We start from the raw sequence: 24793 nt of genomic DNA, 5'->3' as shown, positions 1-24793 counted from the left end.
AATATACAGTTACTGTACACATGTGGAATTAAATTCTTTGACACTTTTCTGTTCAGTTTTTTTTCTGATTTATTGTAAGCGATCTTTCTGCCTTTCCTGTATTCATACGCATGTGTATAAAATGCATCCTACTTGTGCTGGATGTGAGCTGCTTTTACTGCCTGAAGGCAAAACTGAGAACTGAAAGACTTACAAATGAGCTGAACTGAAAATTGTGTATGAAATTAAAAATTGTGTCATTGTCCTAATATCTATTGACTCATCTGTTTGAATTCATGGCCTTTTAGTGTTAGTGATTTTTATTATTGAAGTAAACTGAGTAAACAAAATAAATGATGAATATGAATAAATATGAGTGGGCGGAGCTACATGTGCAGAAATCAGAGACAGTCTCACATACACAACCCTGATATTTATTTCTAGAGCTGGAGGTCTGAACTAAACACTCAGGATTACAATGTTACTCCTCTTCTTACTTTTCTTCACTATTGCTGATATATTTATTTTACAGGAACAGTTTCCACTTAAATTTATAATTTAACAATGGTTATGATATTATTGTCATTTATTTTAGATAGTGTGGTGCAAACAGTGAGGAAGACAAAGGAGGTTGTGATGGACTTTTTGTCAATCCCACACTGACCACTGACAGCTCGACTGTATAGAGAGTCTGCAGCACCAAATTTCTTTGGTTGCACATCACAAAAGATCTCACCTGGACCACTAACTCTACATCACTCTCTTAGAATGCCTCAGAAGCACCTCAACTTCCTGCATCAACTAAAAAGAACAATTCTTCCTCCACCCATCCTCACCATGTTTTACAGAGACACCATTGAGAGTGTGCTGAGAGTGTGATAGTGTGTGTGTCACTAATGGCTATTGGAACTGCCATCCTGATCCTGAACTGTGTCCTGGGTTGTTACTATTGTTACTATTGAAGTGAATGATGGTGACAATTATTAGAACCTGCAGATGTTCAGTAGTTTATAGATCCCTGTGATTTTTGAAGTGCTATAAATATATTGCATAAATCAAACCAATTTAAACAAAATTTAAGCGAGACTCTGAATCAAGTTTTTATTTCCCAACTAATAACTAGATTGAATGTAATAACTGTTTACATATTACATAACATTCCAGAGAGATTCCTATAATTATGTCATTACACCATCTTCTCGTGTAAAATTAATCTAATGTGAACAGGCCTGAACTGTGTCCAGTAGAGATGTGAGGTGGATCAGTGTGTCGCTCTAATGATCTCCCATATGCATCATCTTCATGTTTTCTCCTCTTTAATGTCAATGGAATCACATTGAAGATCATGTTTTCATAACTTTTCATATTATTAATAAGGATGATCTATGCTATTTAAATAGTTCTCCTTATATCCACTTCAGTTTCCTCCTAGAGATCACATTCCATTTACTGATTCAGATTCTCATTTCATGTAGGGCAAAAAACACATAAAAGATTATAAACAATTACTGTCCTCTTTCTCTCTCTCTCTCTCTCTCTCTCTCTCTCTCTCTTCTCCCTCTTTCTCTTTTATCTCTCTCTCTCTCTCTCTCTCTCTCTCTCTCTCCTCTCTACCTCTCTCTTTTTTGTCTTTGATGGAAAGAAAGAAGAAGTGTTAAAATATTTCATTGGAAAGAGGAAGGAAGAGCAGAAACACAGTTTGAATGCAATAAAAGAGAAGTTAAATATCTGTTATCTTTATTTTTCTTCAGGATTAAACTCAGTCCAATTCCTGTGATGCTCTGTGAATAAATCTTAAATCTCTGTGAATAAATCCTTATCTGCAGTCTGAATGTTCTGAGTGATGAGATTATTCTGTGATTAAGTGATATGTGCTGAATGTTGCAGTGCAGATTTACATTTACTAGAATAAGTACGTTTTTTTTTTTTTTCTTGCAACAGATGGTAGTTTAGATTTCTGAATACAAATGAATGAACAAATGAAACTCGAGTTTGATGCATGTGTTTTTTCTATTAATATACAAAAATTATTTTTAAGTTTACATCGTGTTTTCTGTTTCTGTTCCCTTTTCATTGTTGGTTTTACTTATATAAGTAGCTTATGTTCAATGTGATTTATTTATTTATTTTAAGCTGAGAATACTGTGTAGAATTTATCAATCTGTTATTGATATGTTATTGATTAGCATTCAGATGGCTGCTCTCTGTGGCTTTAACCCATCATTTTTCTGGATTGCTCCAGGACTGATTTCATGTATTTATATATGAAATAAAAATAATGTTAAATGCAGGAAATGTATATCTGCTGGACTTCATGATCTATAACTTAATATCTTTTTGAGCAAGATCAACTTTGATGATGGAAAAAAGTAAAGCTCAAAGTGTCCTCTTTGCAAAGATATATAAATTGTGTATGTAGCACATTTTTATCAGGAACTGTGAACTTTTAAATTTAGGTAGAGCATTTCAGCTGTGAGTCCTAAAATTTGGGTGGGGAGGGGCGAACCAGACATAGTGTCAGACAAATGTTTGTAGAAATCTCATTTTTTATGATATCTTCATTTAATTTTAAATATAAACTCATAAGACATGTGGCCATTATTTTTCTGGATTGCTCCAGGGCTGATTTCATGTATTTATATATGAAGGAATTTTTTTGTACAGTACTTAATCATCTATAACTTATTATCTTTTTGAGCAATATCAACTGTGAATGATGGACAGTAAAGCTCAAAGTGTCCTCTTTTTAAATATATTTAAATTGTGTATGTAGTCCTCTTTTATCAGGAACTGTTAACATTTAAATTTAGGTAGCGCATTTTCAGCTGTGAGTCCCAAAACCTGTGTCGAGGCCTAACAGGTTAAATTCACACAAATTATTTTCAGTTGAAATAAATAATAATAATTTTTTTTTACTCTTTTTACATTTTATTACTAACAAAGATTGAGTTTCACTGTGTTCTATTAATAGACATTAAATGTTGATTTACTACAAGGCTTATTTACTCATGTTCATGAACTGCTTAAGTACTAACATATATTTCTTACACTACCTGCTGTAAGAATATTATTATGTAAATTGTTGCACTAATGCAACTAACAGAGACACAGATCCAACAATGATCTGGACATATTTAACAAATTATGAACAAAGTAAAGTAAATGGCTGTGTATGTGGTTAGACAAAGTAACAAGGATTTTAAAAGTAAAAGATGACTGAGGCCTTCTAATAGCTGGATGCAGTGCATTTTCAGAGGTGGGTAGAGTAGCCAAAAACTGTACTCAAGTAAAAGTACTGTTACTTCAGAATAATATGACTCAAGTAAAAGTAAAAAGTAGACATCAAAATAATTACTTGAATAAGAGTAAAAAAGTACTTGGTGAAAAAACTACTCAAGTACTGAGTAACTGTTGAGTAACGTCTGATTTATTTTTTTAACACAAGACAACAATCAGACAGACAAAACTACAAAATAATCTTTAGGCAAATTATGGCTCATCCAATCAATAAAATAAATTACAATTAATTAATTACAAAATAGCTTAAATTAAAATAATTCAGGTAAATTCAAGTACTTAATAAATAAAATAATAAGAAATAAGAAATAAATACACACAAGTAACACAAATTTCTAATGCTTTATACTTTTTACCAGGCAGAACTAGAACGAGGCAGCCCATAAATTCTCATGAACTGTGTGTGTCTCCAGTGACAGAACAACAGAAGGAAACACACATACATTTCATACCAGGCATGCTGAACAGAAAACTGCACACCAGAAGGAAGCGGTCAAAGTAAAACGTGTGTGTGCGTGTGTGAAAACATGCATAAACAAACTATTTCACCAAAAGATCATTCAGTGATGTCACTATTAAACTTCAACAGTAGCTGGCTCTCAAGGTTCTTGCTGTAAAGCTGTGATCGTTTAGCAGTGAACAGGAGTCCTGCATGACTGAAAAGTCTCTCACAGGTTGAAGATGCAGGAAGACCTGTGTTGACTTTGAGTGACAGATTCTTGATGTGAGGAAAGGTGTAGAGGAGATCTATACCTGCAGGGGAAGGACATGAAAGGTACCTCTCCAGCTTTCCTACTTGTGATTTTCCCAACCTCATGGATGCAAAGAAGTCATCTTCATCAGAGGGACTGCTGTTTGTGCTGGTGACACCGTCCAAGTCGGTGTCAAGGTGATTTCTAATGTAGTCAAGGCCTGTGGGTTAGGGTTAATCATTTTAGAACAAGATAAATCGTCTGCACATTATTCTTATCCTTCTACTGTATAGGCTGTCAAGCTGCTGATGTTTGACATTAAAATCTACCTGAGCTTCTAACTATATTAAGATGAGATAAACCTTTATTCGTCCCACAATGGGGAAATTTCTTGGTTTTCGCATATCCTAACTCATCTGGCAGCTGGGATCAGAGCGCAGGGTCAGCCATGGCACGGCGCCCCTGGAGCTGATAGGGCTAAGTGCCTTGCTCAAGGGCTCATTAGTGGTAGCTTGGCAGTGCTGGGGCTTGAACCGCTGACCTTGTGATCAGTAACCCAGAGCCTTAACCACTGGACTACCACTACCATTGCCACCCTGTGGTTTGTCACCGATACACTATAATCCTAAATGACAGTAACATAATACAGATTTATATAGGTCAATGTCTACTGGTTCACATTTGAATTGATAAACAAGTATATTTACTAGCATTTAAGATGTTCTCCTCTGTGGTCCAGGATGTTCTGAATCTTGGTAGGAGTATTGCTGCTGCAATCAGTTTAGGCTCTTTCATGACGTTTCCAAAACGTTTCTGGATCCCTTGCTGCAGGGCGTGAACAAGAGGTGTACACATTTTGCAAGTTGACTCCAACCTCTTCAGCAGGAGGCCCATATGCACAGATGATTCCCCTTGGAGGATATTAAGGGCCATGGCAACAGGCTTCATCACAGCAGCATACTCAACCAAAAACCCCATTTCAGCTGGAATGAACCTATAAAAGATGTAACGATAAAAACATTACTTATAGCTATTTCTGGTACAATGTCTTTATTATGCATTGTACATATTAAATACACAAATAAATAAAAATAAAATAAATTAGTTACATTCTTTTTCATTCAAGTCATCCACAATTGTCACACACCATGCAAAAAAAACTTAGTTACTTGAGACAAGTGGATTCACTCATTAATCAGCAAGGCTTATTTATTTTTATTATTCTTAAAAAACAAAATATACATTTTGTCAACTTACATCTTTTTCTTTAATGCTGTGCAGACATTGTGAATTGCTTGTTCTCCTCGCTCTCGGAGAATGTGCACAATCGTTTCTACAGTGAGGAACAGGGAGTTCCAGCGTGTCTGATTGGGTTGGAGAAACTGCAGCTTGCATTCACGTTTCACTGTTTCATGAGCCATGGTTGACCTGCTGGTTTTATTCCAAAGAGCATGACATTTGGCAAAAGCAGACCGAGACAGCCTCTTGTAGGTTTTGTTTGCAGCTCCTCCTGCAGCAGTGGCATTAACTGTGGATATAAGATTGAGGAGATGGCATGCACACTTTTGGTGCCTTGGAAGTTGGTACTCAAGGCCTGTGTTGTCATCCAGAATAGCAGACACATCTTGATACTCCACCTCTGACTCACTCTGATCTTCTGTTGCATCATCGAGGGTGGAGTCACTGTCCTCTTGTACATTGGTGGCTTCCTCCTCTTTTCCTCACCATATAATCCAAAGGCCTTCAGGAAGTGTGAGCCACTGTCTGTTGTCGTCCTGGTCACTTTTTCCCTGATTTGGTACTCAGAATGTATTTCCTCTAATGCAGCTGCAAGGACATCAAACGTGTGCGAGCCTTTGACAGGACTACAAGCCAATGCAGCGGAGTGCCTCTCCAGTGACGTGTTGTCTATCCAGTGACAGGTGACACCTAAGTAGTTACATTGCCTGGCAGACCAGCAGTCTGTTGTGGTAGCAACATAGTTCACAGCACTCAGCTTTTTGATGATTATGCTCTTCTTGTGTTTTGCAGCTTTTTGCATTTTTGTGCATAACGTGTTCCTTGTCATTACTGTATGAGGTTGCAAGGTTTCTATCAAATTTGTATCATATATATATATATATATATATATATATATATATATATATATATATATATATATATATATATATATATATATATATATATATATGATACAAATTTGATGTCATAAGTCTTTTAATATCTTGATCTCCCTGTAGCCTCACAGATTGTTTCCACAGAGGGTTCATTAAAGTCAGGGCCACTCAGGTACTTGCAGCAGCATCCCCTCTGCACCCTCAGGTTTTGGTAACAGTTTAATTTTACATATTGTTTGTAAACAAACCAATAATGAGCCCCATTCACTTTTATAGTATTCTTTTTTCCTACTATGGAAGTGAATGATGCTCATGATTGGTTTGGTTACAAACATTCCTCAAAATATCTTCCTTCGTGTTCTTCAGAACAAATACATTTATACGTTTGTTACAATGTCTGTGTGTGTGTGGGTGTGTGGGTGTAGGTGTGTGTGTGTCTGTCTGTCTGTGTCTGTTTGTGAGAGAGAGTGAGAGAGAGATAGTAGGCTACACATTTCAGCTTATGGTCTTTTGTGTTGTGATTGTTGCACATTTGATGCCTTGATGAAAGGGCAATAATAATGAAATACATTGCTACTCCTTTAATTAATTTCAGGAAGCCTCTAGTACTTTCCTTAGTTTCAGGTAAGATAAAGCTTCTGGTTGCAAAGCTGTTTTTGTTTCTCAAAATATCTTCCTTCATGTTCATCAGAACAAAGAAATGCATACAGGTTTGTAACATAATGAGAGTGAGTAAATGATTTTGATTGAACTATTCCTTTAAATATGTGTGTTCGGCGCTGCAAGAAACGACACGTCTGATGTCATCTGTTTGTCGGCTCTTGCGGCGCTGAGTAAAGTTGAACACATAAAAACTCGAAACAGCTGAACTCGACAAAACTGCTCTGTGTATGCCTGCGCCTCGTCCATTAATTCAATTGTATATAGCAGGAAAAGTTCTCCCTTACTTCTCAGCATAAGAAATACAAGGTGTGAGCGTGTGAACTGACTGAAATGTGTCTCACGGTGAAGACTTGAGAGCTCTGTCATATGTAACCTAAAAGACAAACATGCGCCTATCTATAGCAAAAAATAAATAAATAAATACATTTTGGAAACTTACCGCTACATGTTTCCTCAAGTTAGACATTGAGTTTTTGAATGCTGAAATGTCCGTTTGCTTTGGCAGACACAGAAGACACCTCATAATGTAGCTACTCTCTCGCACTTTTACTAAGGTAAACATGTTTTCAATATTTCAGGGGTGCGGGTTTTCCTCCTCGTTTGTGTCTGCATTGCCGACGGTTGATTCTGAACATCAGGAGTTGACTAGAATATGCCAGGAGGAATTTGGATAAAACTACAGAGTTCTGGGAGACAGTTCTATGGACTGATGAAACCAAACTGGAACTTTTTGGACATATGGACCAGCGGTATGTCTGGCGTGCAAAAGGTCAGGCTTATGACCAGAAGAATACCATCCCCACGGTCAAGCACAGAGGTGGGTCAATAATGATGTGGGGCTGTTTTTCTGCAGCAGGCAATCTGGCAACTAGCAATCTTGATTGTGTACCTGGCATCATGGATTCCCAGAAATACCAGGTCATTTTGAAGAAGAACGTGATGCCTTCTGTTGACAAATTAAACCTTGGTGACCATTGGATCTTCCAGCAAGACAATGATCCCAAGCACACCTTCAAATCAACCAAAGCTTGGTTGGGGAAAAGATGCTGGAGTGTCCTGGAGTGGCCTTCTCAGTCACCAGATTTAAATCCAATTGAAAATCTTTGGTGGGATTTGAAGGAGGCAGGTGAAGCCCGGAAGCTGTCAAACATCACTGAGTTAGAGGCTTTTGCATGTGAAGAATGGGCAAAGATTCCAATCGAGAGGTGTAAGAAGCTTGTCAGCGCTTATCGAAGACGCTTGTTAGAAGCTATAAAAACTAAAGGGCACTCCACAAGGTACTGAAGCTGGGGGTTGAATAATACTGCACATGCTCATGTGTTACAAGACTTACAATTTTAACTTACAAAATTTGAACTTCAAAGTTAAGTCAACTTCTTTTGTCAAAATAACTTTTTTTTTTAATTTATTTTCATTATCTTTCATCAACATCACTGTATTGTCTATTAAGGTAAGGGGGTTGAATACTTCTGATTGCGAGTGTAATTATTTAATTAACTAACAAACCTGATATCATCTGGCATTTAACATGGTTTGTGTCAGATAAAGAATTGTAAAAGATAAAAAAAAAGTCTTGTATAGTATAGTATAGTTTGTATTGTTGATCTGCTGAAAGGAAATGACTGGATGGTGTTTGTATAAATCATCAATGGAAGTTCATGCTGTGATTAACTGCATTGTTTTGAGCTGCTATGGTGAGAATCTGCTTGGCCTTACTGAAGACTTAAAAAAAAAAAACATGATTCCATTAAGTAGATTTTCTGAGGAAATGTCTTGATCTACACTTGACTTTGTTACTTTTATGTTCAGTGCAGAGAAACATCTCGATACAACAAATTCAAACTTATACACAATAATACCACACAAATGCAAAGGAATAGTGCACAGATACCCAGAACACACACTTCTCATTAGTGTAATTAATAGAGGCCTGGTAGCAGAGAGCAGTTTGAGCTTGTGGTTTAGTTTCTGTCAGTTTAATAATATGAGTGGAGGAGGTGTGAAACTGGACGTGTGAAAACAAGATCTAAGTTAACATTTTAACTGTTAATGTGTTTGAGGTGCCACAAAGTTGACCTAAAAGATTATTATGAATTCCAACAGAAGGCTTTGAGATTCTCGCCCTGCTTATATCTAATTCCTGCAGATTTTGTTAAGCTGCATGTGCTCTGAAATTTTCATTCTCCTACATCTCAAAGATTGGAAACAGATCTGGCAATTGAGGTGGTCACCAAAGGACACTGAACTCCTTGCAATGTGGCCATTTTAAGGACAGTTGTGCTTTTTGGGGCATTTTAAAGCTGGAATTGAAATTGAAATTGAAAGTGAAATTGAAAGTTGATATCGTGAAAGAGATGACGTACAAAACCAGTGATGGGTGGTCAGGGCCAGCAAAGCTTTCTCTCCTGGCCTAAACACTATCAGAAGCACTGACCTACATTTAAAACCTAAATTCTAATATGTATTCCATGAAATTGTGTTATTTTATTCCCAACAGTTTATTCTATTCATTTTGTAGCATTTTTCTTGGCTGCACTACTTCCAGTATGTGTATGTGGATGTTAGATTTTTTTTAACTAATTAGATCAGATCAGATATCTGTTCTGCCATGTCAATCTAATTCACGTCAGCATTTTCCGTTCTCTGATTGGTTGGTCAGAGGGAAATTGTTACAGCCAAGTTCGACTGGCAAAACACGTGCGTAGCTCGGTACACATTAATACATCTGAGTTAGACTTTTTTACACCTACAGAGGAAGAGTAATTCATTTGGTCGCAGATATACTTAAAAATAAATTTTCAAGAAAAGCTAGACATCGTGAGGAGAGATCGGCCAACCCCGAAGCTAGCTGGCTTGTCTCAGCCCAGTAAAGCTTTTGTTCGCCACTTCCAGACCAGTGAATACAATCGGTATCACTGGATTAGATAAGATAAGATATACCTTTATTCGTCCCACAGTGGGGAAATTTCTCTGTTACAGCAGCAAAGAAAAAAATAAAAGCAAATATATAAAAGAATAGATACATACTATAGTATACAGTATATACACAACACAATTTATAAATACAAATAAGGAAAAAAGAGACTACTAGTAATTTGTTACGCACGTATCGCAGGTAGTATTGCATGTATTGCAGGTAATAATGCACACAGGTAATATTGCACTTTTTTGTCTGTTTTTGCACGTGTTGTTTAAGATACTTTGTTATTGTTATTATTGCACAGTTTAACAATAATAACAGTGTGTATTACGGTGACTGGTTCACCGGGAGCAGCTTTGATCGTAAAGTCTAATAGCAGCAGGGAGAAAAGACCTTCTGTACCTCTCCTTCAGACACTTAGGATGTAACAGTCTGTCACTGAAGGAGCTGCTCAGAGATGAAACTGTTTCATACAGGGGGTGAGAGGCGTTCTGCAGCAATGATGATAGTTATGCTACCATCCTCCTTTCGCCCACCTTCTGTACAGTGTCCAGGGGAATCTCTACCCTTTCTTATAAATTGCCTCAGTGTTGTTTGTCCAGTCCAGTTTGCTGTTCAGATGAACACCCAATTATTCGTAAGAGTCCACTCTCACAATGTCCTTTCCCCAAATTTTCACTGCTGGTAATATAGTGTGTTTGTGCCTGCGGAAATCCACCACCAGTTTTTGTTGGCATCAGTCAACAAAGTTCTGAATCAGTCCTCTGTACTCCCTGTATTCATCATCATCCGTGATCAGAGCGACTATGGCAGAGTCATCAGAGAACTTCTGCAGGTGACAGGTTGCTGAACTGAACATGAAGTCTGCAGTGCCAAATTAAAAGAGATAGAAAAATCCTAAAAATCAGGTGATTTGCAATGGAGAATTTTAAAAGGATTTATTTCAATGCTTTTGTTTTTGTTATTAATTAGTTTGTATTACACCAAAGCCACTGTTATTCCTGCTGGAGCACATATTTTAAAGTTTTGGAGAAATATTTTTTGTGTTCTTATCTTTGGTATTGTGCCGCTCTCATTGGGCTTCTGGTAAGGCGCAGCAACAACTCCTTCCCAGCACTTTATACTGGCAAGTGCAAAGTAAGTGCATTGGGATGCGCTCTCCCCCTGTGCAGGATCCTGCATGGCGCCCTGGATCCTGCACACTGTAGAGCAAGGCTATACGATTTAGTTTGGGTCTCGCCCCCCCTGGTTCAATGGGCTCTCTCCCACTCTGGTGAGAAGCAAGCAGGCTCTGGTCCTGGAACAAGAAATAGACACTCTCCTGAGAAAGGAAGCCATCATGGTGGTCAGACAGAGAGTCCGGGTTCTACAGCCAGTACTTAATAGTTCCCAAAAAGGACAGTGGGTTGCGTCCTATCCTAGATCTATGTCAGCTGAACTGCTTTTTGATGAGGTTCTGGTTCAAGATGCTTACCCTCAAGCAGGTTGTGTCCCAGATCAGATCCTAAGAATGGTTTGTCACAGTAGATATAAATGATGTGTACTTTCATTTACCCATCCTCCTTTGTTACAGAAAGCGAACCTCAGGAGCTTCCTGTGAGAAGGGAGGATAGGTTTATAAAAGTACACATCATTTACATCTAAATCACCAAGTGTGTCGATGCGGCTTTGGCTCCCCTAAAACTTCAGGGCCTCTGTATCCTCAAATATATTGATGATTGGTCGATATTAGCTCATTTAGACCCATTAGCGGTTCGGCATCGAGATGACATTCTGGCTCACCGGATGGAGCTGGGGTTTTAGCTGAATACTGGAAAGAGTGTATTTTCTCCTTTGTGGCGAAAAACCCGGCACCATTTGGGACTCAACGACATTGTGTCAATTGCCTGACAAGTGCCTTTCTGCACCCTAGAGTGGGTTACGTCCCCAAGGTGCCCTCGCTTGTCCCACAACCTGTCAGACTTCAGGCAATTAACCATCCTCCATTCCTGACCCCAGACCAGGAGAGATTGAACCAACTGTGCCCAACTGTGTCCGAGTGCTGGACTGTTATGCTTGTTTAGCCACTTGTCATTTAGTGAATTATTGTTGATTTATTCATTGATTATTCATTTATTTTGTACATTGCTCTGGATAAAGCATCTGATAAATTCTTTAAATGTAAATATACGTCTAGCCACTCTGCCATAAAGCCCAGATTTGTGGAGAGAGACACAGGCGTCTGCTAAATGCTGCAAATGTAAATGTGCTGCATTATATGATCTGTCAGTCATCACGTTAACCGTATATGTTACACACACTATTGCTGCTGTATATTGTACAAAGTTCTAAAGTAAACTCTTCATCATACCTGATGCACAATACTGTTATTTCTTACATTTTATGTACATTACTGATCTGTCATATAATCTGTATTCCTATTTAATACGCGTACTGTCTTTATTGTCTCACATTGTCTTTATTGTCTTGTATAGTCTGTTTTTTCTTGTCTTGTCTGTTTTGTCTTGTTTAGACTAAGGTAAATTTATAGTGTTATTTATGTCTGTACTTTTGACATAAATATTTGTACATTTGTAACTAACAGCTGGAACCAAAATCATTGTGTTTGTCAACAGACTTGACAAATAAACCTGATTCTAATACTAATTCCAATCTGAATGTTAAAACAGTAAACATGGTAACATGGTGGTGGAAGCTGTGCCTTCATCAGCTTTCTCAGGAAGTAGAGACACTGCTGTTAGAACAGTTAGGGTGGTATCCGTTGTTATGGCATGTTTGATACAGGGTGAGAAATTGGCAAACAATACTCCTACTCAATGTCTTGCCAGGGACAAAAAGGTATACATTTCTAGCATCCAAATTCAATAGAAACCACACTAGTGCTACCTAGTGGTGCAATTAGGAAACTGCCTTATATCTGCATTAAACAGCAACATGTGTTACATTTATTGAATTCTAAAAAACTAATTGTTTCCTTAAATTTTATTTGGTAAGAGAGGGGACACGATTGTTCTTTTGGTGGCAAAGGTGGCAGACCTCTGGTCTCATAGCAAAAGAGTAAACTCTAAAGTTTTGGAACAACTTTAAAATAACATTGTTATTTTACATAGACACCAATAATAGAAAGAAAATCAAACACTATGCATTTCTTTTTTTCTTCATTTTCACAGAAACTACAGTTTATGTAACAATATAACACTATTGTAATTTTGGTCCTAAATGTAAAGGTAAAGAACAAGTGAACAACTTGTTATATTATTCAAATGTGGGGCATATTTAGTTCTTTAATTTAGTTTTTATTTATTAAGAGAGATCATAAAAACAGTAGTCAAGATTTCCTAAATAAAGTTTATTCTTGTGGTTTTGTTGTATCTAACATGCTGTTTTCATTAAAGGTCTAAGACAATAATTTTTTCCATATTTAACTCGTGTTCTGTTTCTCTTTTCTAATTAGTGCTGATTTCAATTCTACTAGTGGCCCAGGCTCAAGGTGATTTCTTAATGCTAAAAAGTTTACACTTCACAGTATAAAAAAATACATGTTCTCATACGCAGACTAAAAATATATTAGTAGTGTACCCTTAGTAATTACTTTATATTCTATATATTACTTTATATCAGATTTGTTAATAACAGTATGTTTTACAGGGACTCATAAAGCTGTGGTGTCCATAAAGCCTGATAGACATGTGTTCATTGGAGAGACTGTTATTCTCAGGTGTGAGGTACAGGTGAATGGCTCTCAATTGACGTACAGCTGGTATAAAAATACAAACAGTTTCACAGGTGATGGAATTCAAATTTCCGTAGACAGTATAATGCCAAATGTTATAATTTGGTCTGTTAAACACTCTGAGAGTGGGAATTACACCTGCAGGGGAGAGAGAAAAGACTCTCAGAGCTCAGAGATCAGTAATGCTGTTACATTGATTGTATCAGGTGAGTGTGATTTTTTTGCTTTATATGTAAACATTTTGAGCTTAATTTAGTGAATCTGCTGTTAATATTGTAAAGTGAAGTCATAATTTCATACGAACAGGAAAACCAAAACCAACTGTGAGAGTGAATCCTCAGAGCTTAGTTTACACTGGAGACACCGTCACTCTGATCTGTGAGCTGCAGCAGGGGACTGGATGGGAGTTTCAGTGGTACAAAAAACCTGAGAATTCACAGCATCAGAACACTGAACATTCAAACATACTTAAAGTGAGAGCAAAAAATGCAGGAGAAACAGTGTACCAATGTCGCGCACACAGGATAAACTACAAGTCAAAACATTATCACACTGATCTCAGTGATCCTGTGAGCATTACAGCAAAAGGTATAGCCATGATTTTCTCTTGTCAATTCTTATTTGCTATAAAAAAGTATACAATATTTACAATATGTTTAACATATTAGAGAGAAATATGCATCCATCTAGAATTGTATCTATAAATAGATAAGGCATTTTTCATTTGTGGCTGGTGAGATCCAATTAGGGCTGCAATAACTAAACGATAAAATAAATTATTTGTTGTCAACGAATGCAGTTATGATAAGTTGGGCTGCTCAAGTTATGGGTTAGTTTAACGGCAAGGATAATGCTACTGGCTGAATGACTAAATGACTGCAGAAAAAAGTACAGAATCAACCTGCAGTAGAAAGAAGTTTGCTCCCATGTCATCCAAGGCATAGGAGCATTTTATATTAAAATGCTGTAAGACTGTAAAACCTGCAAATTATTCAAAGCGGAGTTTGTGTGGGATGGAAGTACCACAGTGATGCACAAGCACATAAAACACACTGGAGTCATAGTTGAAGGCAAAACATCAGCATGGTGAGCAAAAACTGTAGCATCCTCATCATGTGAAAACTGTATGTTTAATGAATGCATGGAATGTCATAAGTGGAAGGCTAAACCTGAGACTCCTAAAATGTCTGACCTTCTTCCAGCACGCTTGAGACTCCACAAACCACCCTTTTACTGTACTGGTATGGATTGTTTTGGGCCTTTCCAAATCAGAATAGACAGATGCCTGGAGAAAAAGATATTGAATAATCTTTAAGTGTCTTACAACTCGTTGTGTACACATAGAGCTCCTCACAGCTATAGACACTGGTTCCATCCTCATGGCTCTGAGGAGATTTATAGCACGCAGAGGCACCCCCTCAGAACTTATATGTGACCAGGGCACTAACTTCCAGGGAGGAGAGAGAGAATTAAGAGATCCCTTAACAAATTGCAGCCACGAACTTCAACGGCATCTCGGCAAACAAAATACTGAATTTCAGTTCAACCCACCTGATGTCCCTCACTTTGGTGGCAGCTGGGAAAGAGAGAGCCAATCTCTTAAAATGCCCTCTGTACAGTAGTAGGTGCACAAACAGTAACAGAAGAAGTTCTCCAAACAGTACTTATCGAGATCCTCATAGCAAACCTGTAGGTTATTCTCCTCCAATGTAGCAGACTTAGACCCAATTACCCCAAATTTTCTGCTCATGCTATTGTGTAAACTGTGTGTTTGTAACTTCGGAAAGTCACACTGGATCTGTTCCTTCGTGACTTGAAACACCAATAAATATTTATAATTATTATTTTTTTGTACTGTATACTACAACAGTAACTGTCTGTCTTTAAACATGATTTACTGCGGCTTTACTGCGTTCAAACGCTTGTTTTCAGTGTATATTTAATTTATGCATATATATTTTAAATATTATACAAGATCATATTAAACAAAAATGGTTTGCCACCTTGTCATCTGCAAAATACAATACAAATTTTAATTTTTTAAATGTTGTTTTATTTAGTTTGTTTTGTTTTTGTTTGTTTTTTGTTGTTGTTTTTTTTTTCACCCAGCATGAGTAAATTTGTTTAGAGGAGAAATCTCCTCTACCTGCAGCTGCTATAAACATTTCAATGTCTAAATTAAAGATAGTTAAACTCAGTATGTAGCTTTGCATTTTATATATATATATATATATATATGGTACTGCTTTCTATGCACCCGCTGCTTAAGCTACGTTTTTCTGTTGCTGCCCAGCGCTGCACTTCCTCGCTCGCTCACCCCCTTTGGATAATATTTACAAACTGCCTCTCGTCAGTTCGGGACTTTGTGGGCCACACTCCCAAAGCGCACCACCGGATTAACCTTTTCACTGCGTGTGTTAGTGTTGGCTTTTCCTTTTGTGAATAAACTCTGTTTGCTGGTGATTCGGCTTCCACCTCCATCATGCCGCCTAACAAATACTTAGAACATGGCTGTACGTGTGTAACACCTGAACTCTAGACAGAAACTGTAGTTAAGTCAGAAGAGTTAATGACAAATGTATTATAATTAAGAACAGAAAATAGAGTAATCCCCCGATTTACTGCGGTTCGAATCTTGTGCCCGTGATAAAACATTTTTTTTGGTCCATCGTGCTATAAGCTTTATGCTGAAATAAATAAATGCATTAATAAAAAAAATATATATATATATTACCGTAGTACTAAAACTACCCCCTAATGTAATAATGTAGCATTTTTTATTTATATAGTTATTGTTGTTGTAATTCACAGTGAAACTGTGTTACTAATAAAGTCTATGATTTTGTGGGAAAATTTTGATTTAACAATATATCTAATAAAGGACATTTGCACTCACTTAACTACATGTAATAGTAGTATTTTTTCCATAGTTAGTATCTGTAACTTTTTCTAAACAGTACTTGAAATGTGAAACAAATTCACTTAAAATATAAAATATTTGATTTAAGTTAATTAAAAGTAATTCTAATGAGTGGCATCAAAGTTTTTTGGAGAATTAACTAATGTTTATTTATTACTTTTACTAAGATGTGCTGTTTTCATAGTGTATATTTATTTTGTAGATAAACATGGCTTAGTTTACTTTAATTTACATAGTTTAAAGGGATTATTAAAGAACATGACTGCTGATAAATTACAGTTACACTGGCCACATCACGAGAATATATTAATTTTTTCATATGTCATAATTCATTAAAAGTTTCTTACTTCAGCATATTTCCTGTGTAACAGAGAGACCATCAGTACTAAGTGTATCTCCACAGAACTGGCTGACTGAAGGAGACTCAGCGACTCTAAGCTGTGAGGTTACAGACTCCTCTACAGACTGGACATTCAGCTGGTACACAGTTGTTTCCTACAGAGACGGTGTAACTCAAATTTAAAATACTGACTATATCATGTATGTGGAGCTTCTCTCAGACAGCAGCAGAGGATCTGGAGGCTCCTACACACTCAGTCCTTCTGCTCTTCATCACACAGGAGTTTATGTGTGTAGAGGAGAGAGAGGAGAACCAGTCAGTCACACACTGTACAGCAATCCACAGCCTCTATGGATCCCTGGTAAGGAACATTAACTGTTGGGTTGAAGTGTAGAATACAAAAGTGTGAATAAAATAGCAGCTTTATGCAACAGTTAAATATGAATATGTTAATATTATATATGCAGTATAAGTCTTTAAAAAAGCCCTAAACTCTGGTAGAGGCTTATCATCATGATGTTCTATTGTGTTCCCCTGTAAGTCTCTATATACTCTATATCTATCTATATACACTCACTGGCCACTTTATTAGGTACACCTTACTAGTACCGGGTTGGACGCCCTTTTGCCTTCAGAACTGCCTTAATTATTCGTGGCATAGATTCAACAAGGTACTTTAAACATTCCTCAGAGATTTTGGTCCATATTTACAGTATAGCATCACGCAGTTGCTGCAGATTTGTCGGCTGCACATCAATGATGCGAATCTCCCGTTCCACCACATCCCAAATGTGCTCTATTGGATTGAGATCTGGTGACTGTGGAGGCCATTTGAGTACAGTGAACTTATTGTCCTGCTGGAAGTAGCCATCAGAAGATGGGTACACTGTGGTCATAAAGGGATAAACATGGTCAGCAACAATACTCAGGTAGGTTGTGGCATTGACACAATGCTCAATTGGTACTAATGGGCCCAAAGTGTGCCATGAAAATATCCCCCACACCATTACACCACCACCACCACCAGCCTGAAACGTTGATACAAGGCAGGATGGATCCATTCTTTCATGTTGTTGACGCCAAATTCTGACCCTACCATCTAAATGTTGCAGCAGAATTCGAGACTCATCAGACCAGGCAACGTTTTGAGTTTGAACTCAGCAGATCGTCTTGACCATGTCTACATGCCTAAATGCATTGAGTTGCTGCCAATTTTGCTCAGTTTGAACTCAGCAGATCGTCTTGACCATGTCTACATGCCTAAATGCTTTGAGTTGCTGCCAATTTTGCGTTAACGAGCAGTTGGACAGGTGTACCTAATAAAGTGGCGGTATATATATATATATATATATATATATATATATATATATATATATATATATATATATAAAAAAGTCAGATCAAAACAGATAGTTAGAACAACCACAACAAAATACAGTAGATGCAGGTACAGAAATAATGCAAATAAAAAGTTGTAAAAAAATCTAATGAGTATCAAACGAATCATCATTAAAAAAAATTATAAAACTAAGAACCAACAGACAAAAATGAGGCAACACTCTAAACAGGACTAATGTGTATATATATATATATATATATATATATATATATATATATATATATATATATATATATATATATATTGCATGTAAAGTTTTTTATATAGCAATTTATTTATCCAATGCAACATTGTAAAATGTTTAATTAAATTACTATTTTCTGTGTTGAAGGTGAATCTCCTCCAGTGTCTCTGATCATCAGTCCCAACAGAATTCAACACTTTACTAATGACTCTCTCTCACTGAGCTGCGAGGACCAGAGTAACTCTACTGGATGGACAGTGAGACGATACACAGACAGTGAAGGAGTGTTAGATTGTTCACAGTGGGGATCAGTTACAGGATCTACATGTAACATCAGCTTCCTCTCCACATCCTACACTGGAGTTTACTGGTGTGAGTCTGAATCTGGAGAAAACAGTAATCCTGTCAACATCACAGTTCATGGTGAGTCTTCATGTAGTGTGTTTACTGTTAAAGAGACAGATAATTTTCTCAAGACAATATTTAGAACATAAAGACGTTTTTTTTTTTTTTCTGCACTCTCTTTACTCCTCCATTCTGACAAATAGCTGAATATTTTTTTTCAGCACTCAGTAGTGCTGCCCCACACAGACTCTGATAGACATTTTATATTAACAGCATAATGTGTTTTGTTAATCTTTAAAAGATGCTGATTACTGTACTGATAAAATATAGCTTTTACACAGAACAGTTTGCAGTCTGCTTTTTTCCATCATTAATTGTGAAATACTTCCATTTTTTATTTCTGTCATCTATCAATCATACAGTTGTGTTCAAAATTATTCAACCCCCACTGAAATTGATTGTTTTGGTCAGTTTGACATTGATTATTATCATTCAGTCATCCTGCTTACAATTAAATCAAAGAGGCACGTGTAGGTCAGACAAATATAACATAACATTTATAATGAAATAACCACAAATGTCTTTTCTGAGCTCACATCATTATCAGTTTTATTCAACCCCCAAGTGACATTCAATCTTAGTACTTAGTACAACATCCTTTACAGTTATAACAGCTTTTAAACGTGAAGCATAGCTTGACACAAGTGTCTTGCAGCGATCTACGGGTATCTTCGCCCATTCATCATGGGCAAAAGCCTCCAGTTCAGTCACATTCTTAGGCTTGCACTGCAACTGCTTTCTTTAAGTCCCACCAGAGGTTCTCAATCGGATTTAAGTCTGGTGACTGCGATGGCCACTTCAAAATGTTCCAGCCTTTAATCTGCAACCATGCTCTAGTGGACTTGGAGGTATGCTTGGGATCATTGTCCTGTTGAAAGGTCCAACGTTTTCCAAGCCTCAGGTTTGTGACGGACTGCATCACATTGTCATCCAATATCTCCTGGTACTGAAGAGAATTCATGATACCTTGCACACGCTGAAGCTTCCCAGTACCTGCAGAAGCAAAACAGCCCCAAAGCATGATTGACCCCCCGCCATGCTTCACAGTAGGCAAGGTGTTCTTTTCTTCATAGGCCTTGTTCTTCCTCCTCCAAACATAGCGTTGATCCATGGGCCCAAACAGTTCTAATTTTGTTTCATCAGTCCACAGAACACTATCCCAAAACTTCTGTGGTTTGTCCACATGACTTTTGGCATACTGCAGTCGACTCTTCTTATTCTTTGGGGACAGCAAGGGGGTGCGCCTGGGAGTTCTGGCATGGAGGCCTTCATTACGCAGGGTGCGCCGTATTGTCTGAGCAGAAACTTCAGTACCCACATCTGACAAATCTTTTCTCAGTTCCTCAGCAGTCACACAGGGACTTTTCTCCACTCTACGCTTCAGGTAGCGCACAGCAGTCGAAGTCAGCATCTTCTTTCTGCCATGACCAGGTAGCGTTTCAACAGTGCCCTTTGCCTTGAATTTGCGAATGATGCTTCCTATGGTGTCTCTTGGTATGTTTAACATCTTTGCAATCTTCTTATAGCCATTGCCCTTCCTGTGAAGAGTAATCACCTGTTCTCTTGTCTTTCTGGACCATTCTCTTGACCTCACCATGTTTGTAACCACACCAGTAAATGTCTAGAAGGAGCTGAGTATCACAGTCATTTTAAAGCTGCCTAATTGGTGCTTATTAGGCTTTATTGCTGCTCCCTGATATCCACAGGTGTTTTCAATACCTGATTGAAAACACTTCATTGAACCTCTGTTCTTCAGAGTGGTAGTCTTTAAGGGGTTGAATAATTATGTCAATGAAGAATTCACAAAAGAAACATTTACTACCGTATTACAAAACTAATTGATGTAATTTTAGTTGCATATGGTTCTTTAAGAAGTCCTTGTAGGATTTCATTCTGAATACAATTACAAATGTACACTAAATTCCCTAAAACCATTTACAGCATTGGGGGTTGAATAATTTTGAACACAACTGTATGTTAGTATTAGTCATCCATTGAGCATTTTCACCACAGTAGATCTCTGTGTAGAGCAAACAACACCAATATTACTTCAATATTAATCACAAGTTGTTTAAATTCCTTTAATTCACAAGGAGATACAAGGCCATTTGTACAAGAACCATATGTTCAGGGCATTTTTTTTTGTTCTACAAACATCACTTTACTCTACTCTACACACACTTTTAGAACACTGCTGTCTCACATTCATCTATTCATCCATCCTTCCATCCATCTAGCAAGTAGATAAATAGATTTTGTCTACCTAAGAATGACCATACTGGATCTAATTATACTATAATTCAGTTTTAACAATATATGTTATAAGGTTATAAGGTTATAAGGTACAGTTAAAGTTTTAGGTATACACAGTGATGTATGTTATACATGAATTAGAGATTAACATTTATTTCTGTTGTTAATGTAATTTTCTATGTTCTAGATGGTGGTGTGATTCTGGAGAGTTCTGTTCATCCTGTGACTGAGGGACATCCTCTGACTCTACGCTGTTTATATCGTAACACAAATCTCTCAAACCTCCGAGCTGATTTCTATAAAGATGGATCAGTCGTCCAGAACCAGAATACAGGAGAGATGATCATCCATAAAGTCTCAAAGTCAGATGAAGGTTTCTACCACTGTAAACACCCAGAGAGAGGAGAGTCACCGAGAAGCTGGATCTCAGTCAGACGTGAGAAATTTATTTTTAATTCAATCTTTGTAAAATCTTTTTATAATGCAGTTTATATCTGTAGTGTTTAAAAGCTTCTTTCTGTCCAGGCTCTGTCTCAAGCTCAGGTTCTAGACCCAGTGGTGAAACAGTAGGAGTGGCTGTGGGACTGAGTTTGTCCTTTTTGTTCATCATTTTGCTGATATTAATGATCCTGCTGTGGTTCTACAAAATGAAGAAAGGTCTGATAACTCCAAATGACTAAAACAGTTACATACACATTATTTAATGAATGACAAATTAAATATATTTGGATGTTTTAAATATAGAGATGCCTGCTGTAATTTGGTAAACTCCACATTTTTTAATTTTAAAAAAATACAAATCTTAAACCCAAAATAATTGTTTAATTATTAAGAGCAAATGTACTGTAATAATATTTGCATATTTATTTCATTTAAACAAAAATAGTACACAAAACTTGCTACTGGCTTTAATCCTAATTGACTTTAAAACTTAATACTAAACCTGGTTTTATAATGAAATCTGTGCTTTTATTTATTTCCTACATTCTGTCTTTATATTGAAGTTGTAAAATCTGACTTTACAGTAAATGCACTAAATGCAATGTGTTATATTAATTAATCCTTCTAATTAATTTATTACTGTTTCTACTTTAATGAGTCTTTTAAGGTCTGTTTTGTGTAGCTAAATTATTATTTACACCCTGTTCAGATGTAGAATCTGTTTCTCTTTATAGAAAATCAGCAGAAATCCAGTCAGACATCAGAGCAAAATCAGAGGCGATCAGGAGCTGAAGACTCTCAGTCAGGACACAAACCACTTCAGACTGGTCAGATTCTGTCTCAGTGACTGATTATTTCTGCATCTGTTTATTTAGAAAATTCTCACTTTATTGTAATTTAGCTTCATGTTCACTTCAGATATTGTATTTAGGTTTTTTGTTCTTTATATAGGAAATGAACACATTAATGTGACAGTGGATCAGGCAGATACGAGTGGAACAGTAGATTTATTTTATTTTAGATATTTCCTCTCACTATTGGAGACTTAACTATAGATGAACTCTATACAGTAAAGTTCAGAAGTGTCCTGTAGTGATTAACACACTGCACTGTGTTCAGGTGAAGCTGCAGCTCAGAGCAGTGAAGACACTTACGCACAGGTCATGAAGAAGAAGAAGAGAAGCAGGAAGAATGGTGGAGTGTTTTTAATGTTAAATTATGCTCATTGAATGTATTTATTAAAATAGAAAACTGGGAAGTAATCACATTCAGTCATGTATTATACTCCTAAAGATCATTGAGATGGTTTTGTTCTCTGCTTCTGCAGGTGTTGATGCTCAACTCGGCATGAATGATGTGACATATGCTGAGATTCAACTAAAACCTATGAAAAAAGTAAAGAGAGCACAAGGTAGAGGTAATAAAGAATTTTATGTAATGATGTAATAAATAAAACACTCTGTTTGATGCTGTTAGAAAGAAAAGATACACAACATGATCATGTAAAGTAGTGGAGTTTTCATTTTTCTATAACAGCATGTCAAGTGTTTTATTCTCCTTTTATCACCGACAATATTAGTCACTACATGTTTAAGATTATATAACATTAAGTATTTTTTTTTTAAATTACATATAGTTACATTCAATATGGGGGAATTATACAAAATCAAGTTCCTGTTCTCACTTTCAATATAGCAGCTTTAAACAGTCATTGTTTATGCATCTCTTTTTTCTCTCTATATTAATAGGAACAAAATACAGGAAACTATTTCTCTTTCAATTCCATGTGGACAAGCTGTTAATATAGAAACAATAATGTACTAAAATGTAGCTGACCAATCAGAGTTGAGAATTGAACAGTGCTGTAGATGAACTGTAGGTTTTTAGAATATTAACTAACAATTTGTTTCTTTTTCACAACTAGAAAAGAGCAGAGTGGGTGATGATACTGTTTACTCAGAGCTGCATCATAACATGAAGGTAAAACTCATCATATTTATTAAGCTTTAAAGACAATCCACACACCATGAAGTAAGAAATAGGTTTAAAGGGACAGTGGGATGAATTTGGGCCACAAGCAGAAACTGCAAAAACATTACAATTTTCATAAACACAAAAATCAATATTCACAAAACCTTCTTAAAGCCTGTGATGGTCTGAACGGTTCATACGTGTTATTTTAGCTTCCTTCACAACTTCACTCATTTTATTCTACTTGGTTAACTGAATGCCATATGTTTAAAAATACAAACAACATTACATACTAATTTGCTGCTTTAGTCTGTGATATGCTTCCAAACTGTTCAGTAAATTTTCTACCATCATTGATAGTAATAACAGGAGAAATGGATTTCTAACCATATCAATGCAACCTTATGCATCTCCTCTCTCTGCAGTGAGCCGTGTGTCTCTCTACACTGATGAAGCTACAGAAACTGAGTTGTCTTTGTCTTCTGTTTTTCCTAAAATTTTCAGATGTGAAATGTTTCAAATTCTTTGATCTATGAACTTGCTCACATCAACCATTCCCACAATATCAGAATGTTCCTGGAGATTTGTGTAAACCACAGAGATTTAAAAGATGGTTCAAGTCATTCTAAAAAATTTTAATGATCTACCAAACCACCAGCTGGATTTTATGCCCTGATTAGAACGAGTTTCGAGGAGAATTGGACCTGCTGAAAAGTCACATAAAACCAGACACTGTGACTAAAAAAAAATTGCTGAAGTGATGCATTAAAAATGTTTATTTTAAGTTTGCATTTGAATAGTTGATCTACAGTATCTGTGCTTCCAGTTCATCCAGAATGGTGAAATGGAACAACAGTAAAGATCAGTTCAGACCTGAACAGTTCAGTACAGACGCAAAAATTCACATTTCTCTGATTAAATTTTACAGCTATGCAGAATGAATTACAAATAAAATTTATATGAACAGAATCTTCTTTTGAATTAGTAACTTCAGCTTGTATTATGAAGACTCTAGTAAATGCATTAAGAAATTTGAATGTCTCAAACTTGAACAGTGTTTCAAAGAACATCAGGAATGCATGAAGGTCCTTGTGTAACTATTTTTTGAAAAGTTAAATTTTTATCTTATAAATAGACTTCATGATTAGTAGTAGTTTATATTTACTTACTTAATAATGTATGTACCATGTAGTCACTGAGTAGATTTAAAGTAAATTCAATTTCTCTATAATTTTCTTTCACCTGTTTTTTTTAAAGTTTATTATATTTTCAATTTCAGACATTAAATAAAATCATTTAACCAGTCACTCGTTCAGGTTCAAGTTTTTCTCTCTCTAAATAAATCTATATATTTATATATGGAGATGTTTGGAAGGTGATGAGGTGCATAAATTATAGACTGCTGATTTAAGGGGTTGATGGTGGTGCAGTGGGTCTTGTTGCCATCTCAGAGTTCCTGTTTGATCCTGAGCTCAGGCT

General features: G+C 36.5%; 2 protein-coding genes across 3 annotated transcripts in view; one reads left to right on the top strand and one right to left on the bottom strand.

The window, feature by feature from the left end:
- The window catches only part of LOC124386910 (low affinity immunoglobulin gamma Fc region receptor II-like), a 110378-nt gene extending 85772 nt beyond the window's left edge, over positions 1–24606 (top strand). Inside the window, exons 1-13 of one of the 2 annotated variants that reach the window (XM_046850957.1) lie at positions 13123–13158; positions 13317–13399; positions 13528–13607; positions 13708–13989; positions 16693–17022; positions 18392–18667; positions 21090–21338; positions 21428–21559; positions 22078–22170; positions 22463–22537; positions 22671–22760; positions 23268–23323; positions 23740–24606. In XM_046850957.1, coding sequence (XP_046706913.1) covers positions 16860–17022; positions 18392–18667; positions 21090–21338; positions 21428–21559; positions 22078–22170; positions 22463–22537; positions 22671–22760; positions 23268–23323; positions 23740–23742 — 1137 coding nt within the window. In that variant the 5' untranslated portion in view covers positions 13123–13158; positions 13317–13399; positions 13528–13607; positions 13708–13989; positions 16693–16859 and the 3' untranslated portion in view covers positions 23743–24606. Of the gene's footprint in view, positions 1–13122; positions 13159–13316; positions 13608–13707; positions 13990–16692; positions 17023–18391; positions 18668–21089; positions 21339–21427; positions 21560–22077; positions 22171–22462; positions 22538–22670; positions 22761–23267; positions 23324–23739 lie in introns of those variants that run through there. The other variant, XM_046850956.1, reaches the window with a different exon arrangement.
- The window catches only part of LOC124386907 (carcinoembryonic antigen-related cell adhesion molecule 5-like), a 403644-nt gene that overhangs the window by 228050 nt on the left and 150801 nt on the right, over positions 1–24793 (bottom strand). The gene's annotated exons all lie outside the window — the stretch shown is intronic.

This window comes from Silurus meridionalis, chromosome 6 (genome assembly GCF_014805685.1).
Source record: "Silurus meridionalis isolate SWU-2019-XX chromosome 6, ASM1480568v1, whole genome shotgun sequence".
Lineage (NCBI taxonomy): Eukaryota > Metazoa > Chordata > Actinopteri > Siluriformes > Siluridae > Silurus > Silurus meridionalis.
This window is presented reverse-complemented; position numbering and strand designations above follow the sequence as displayed.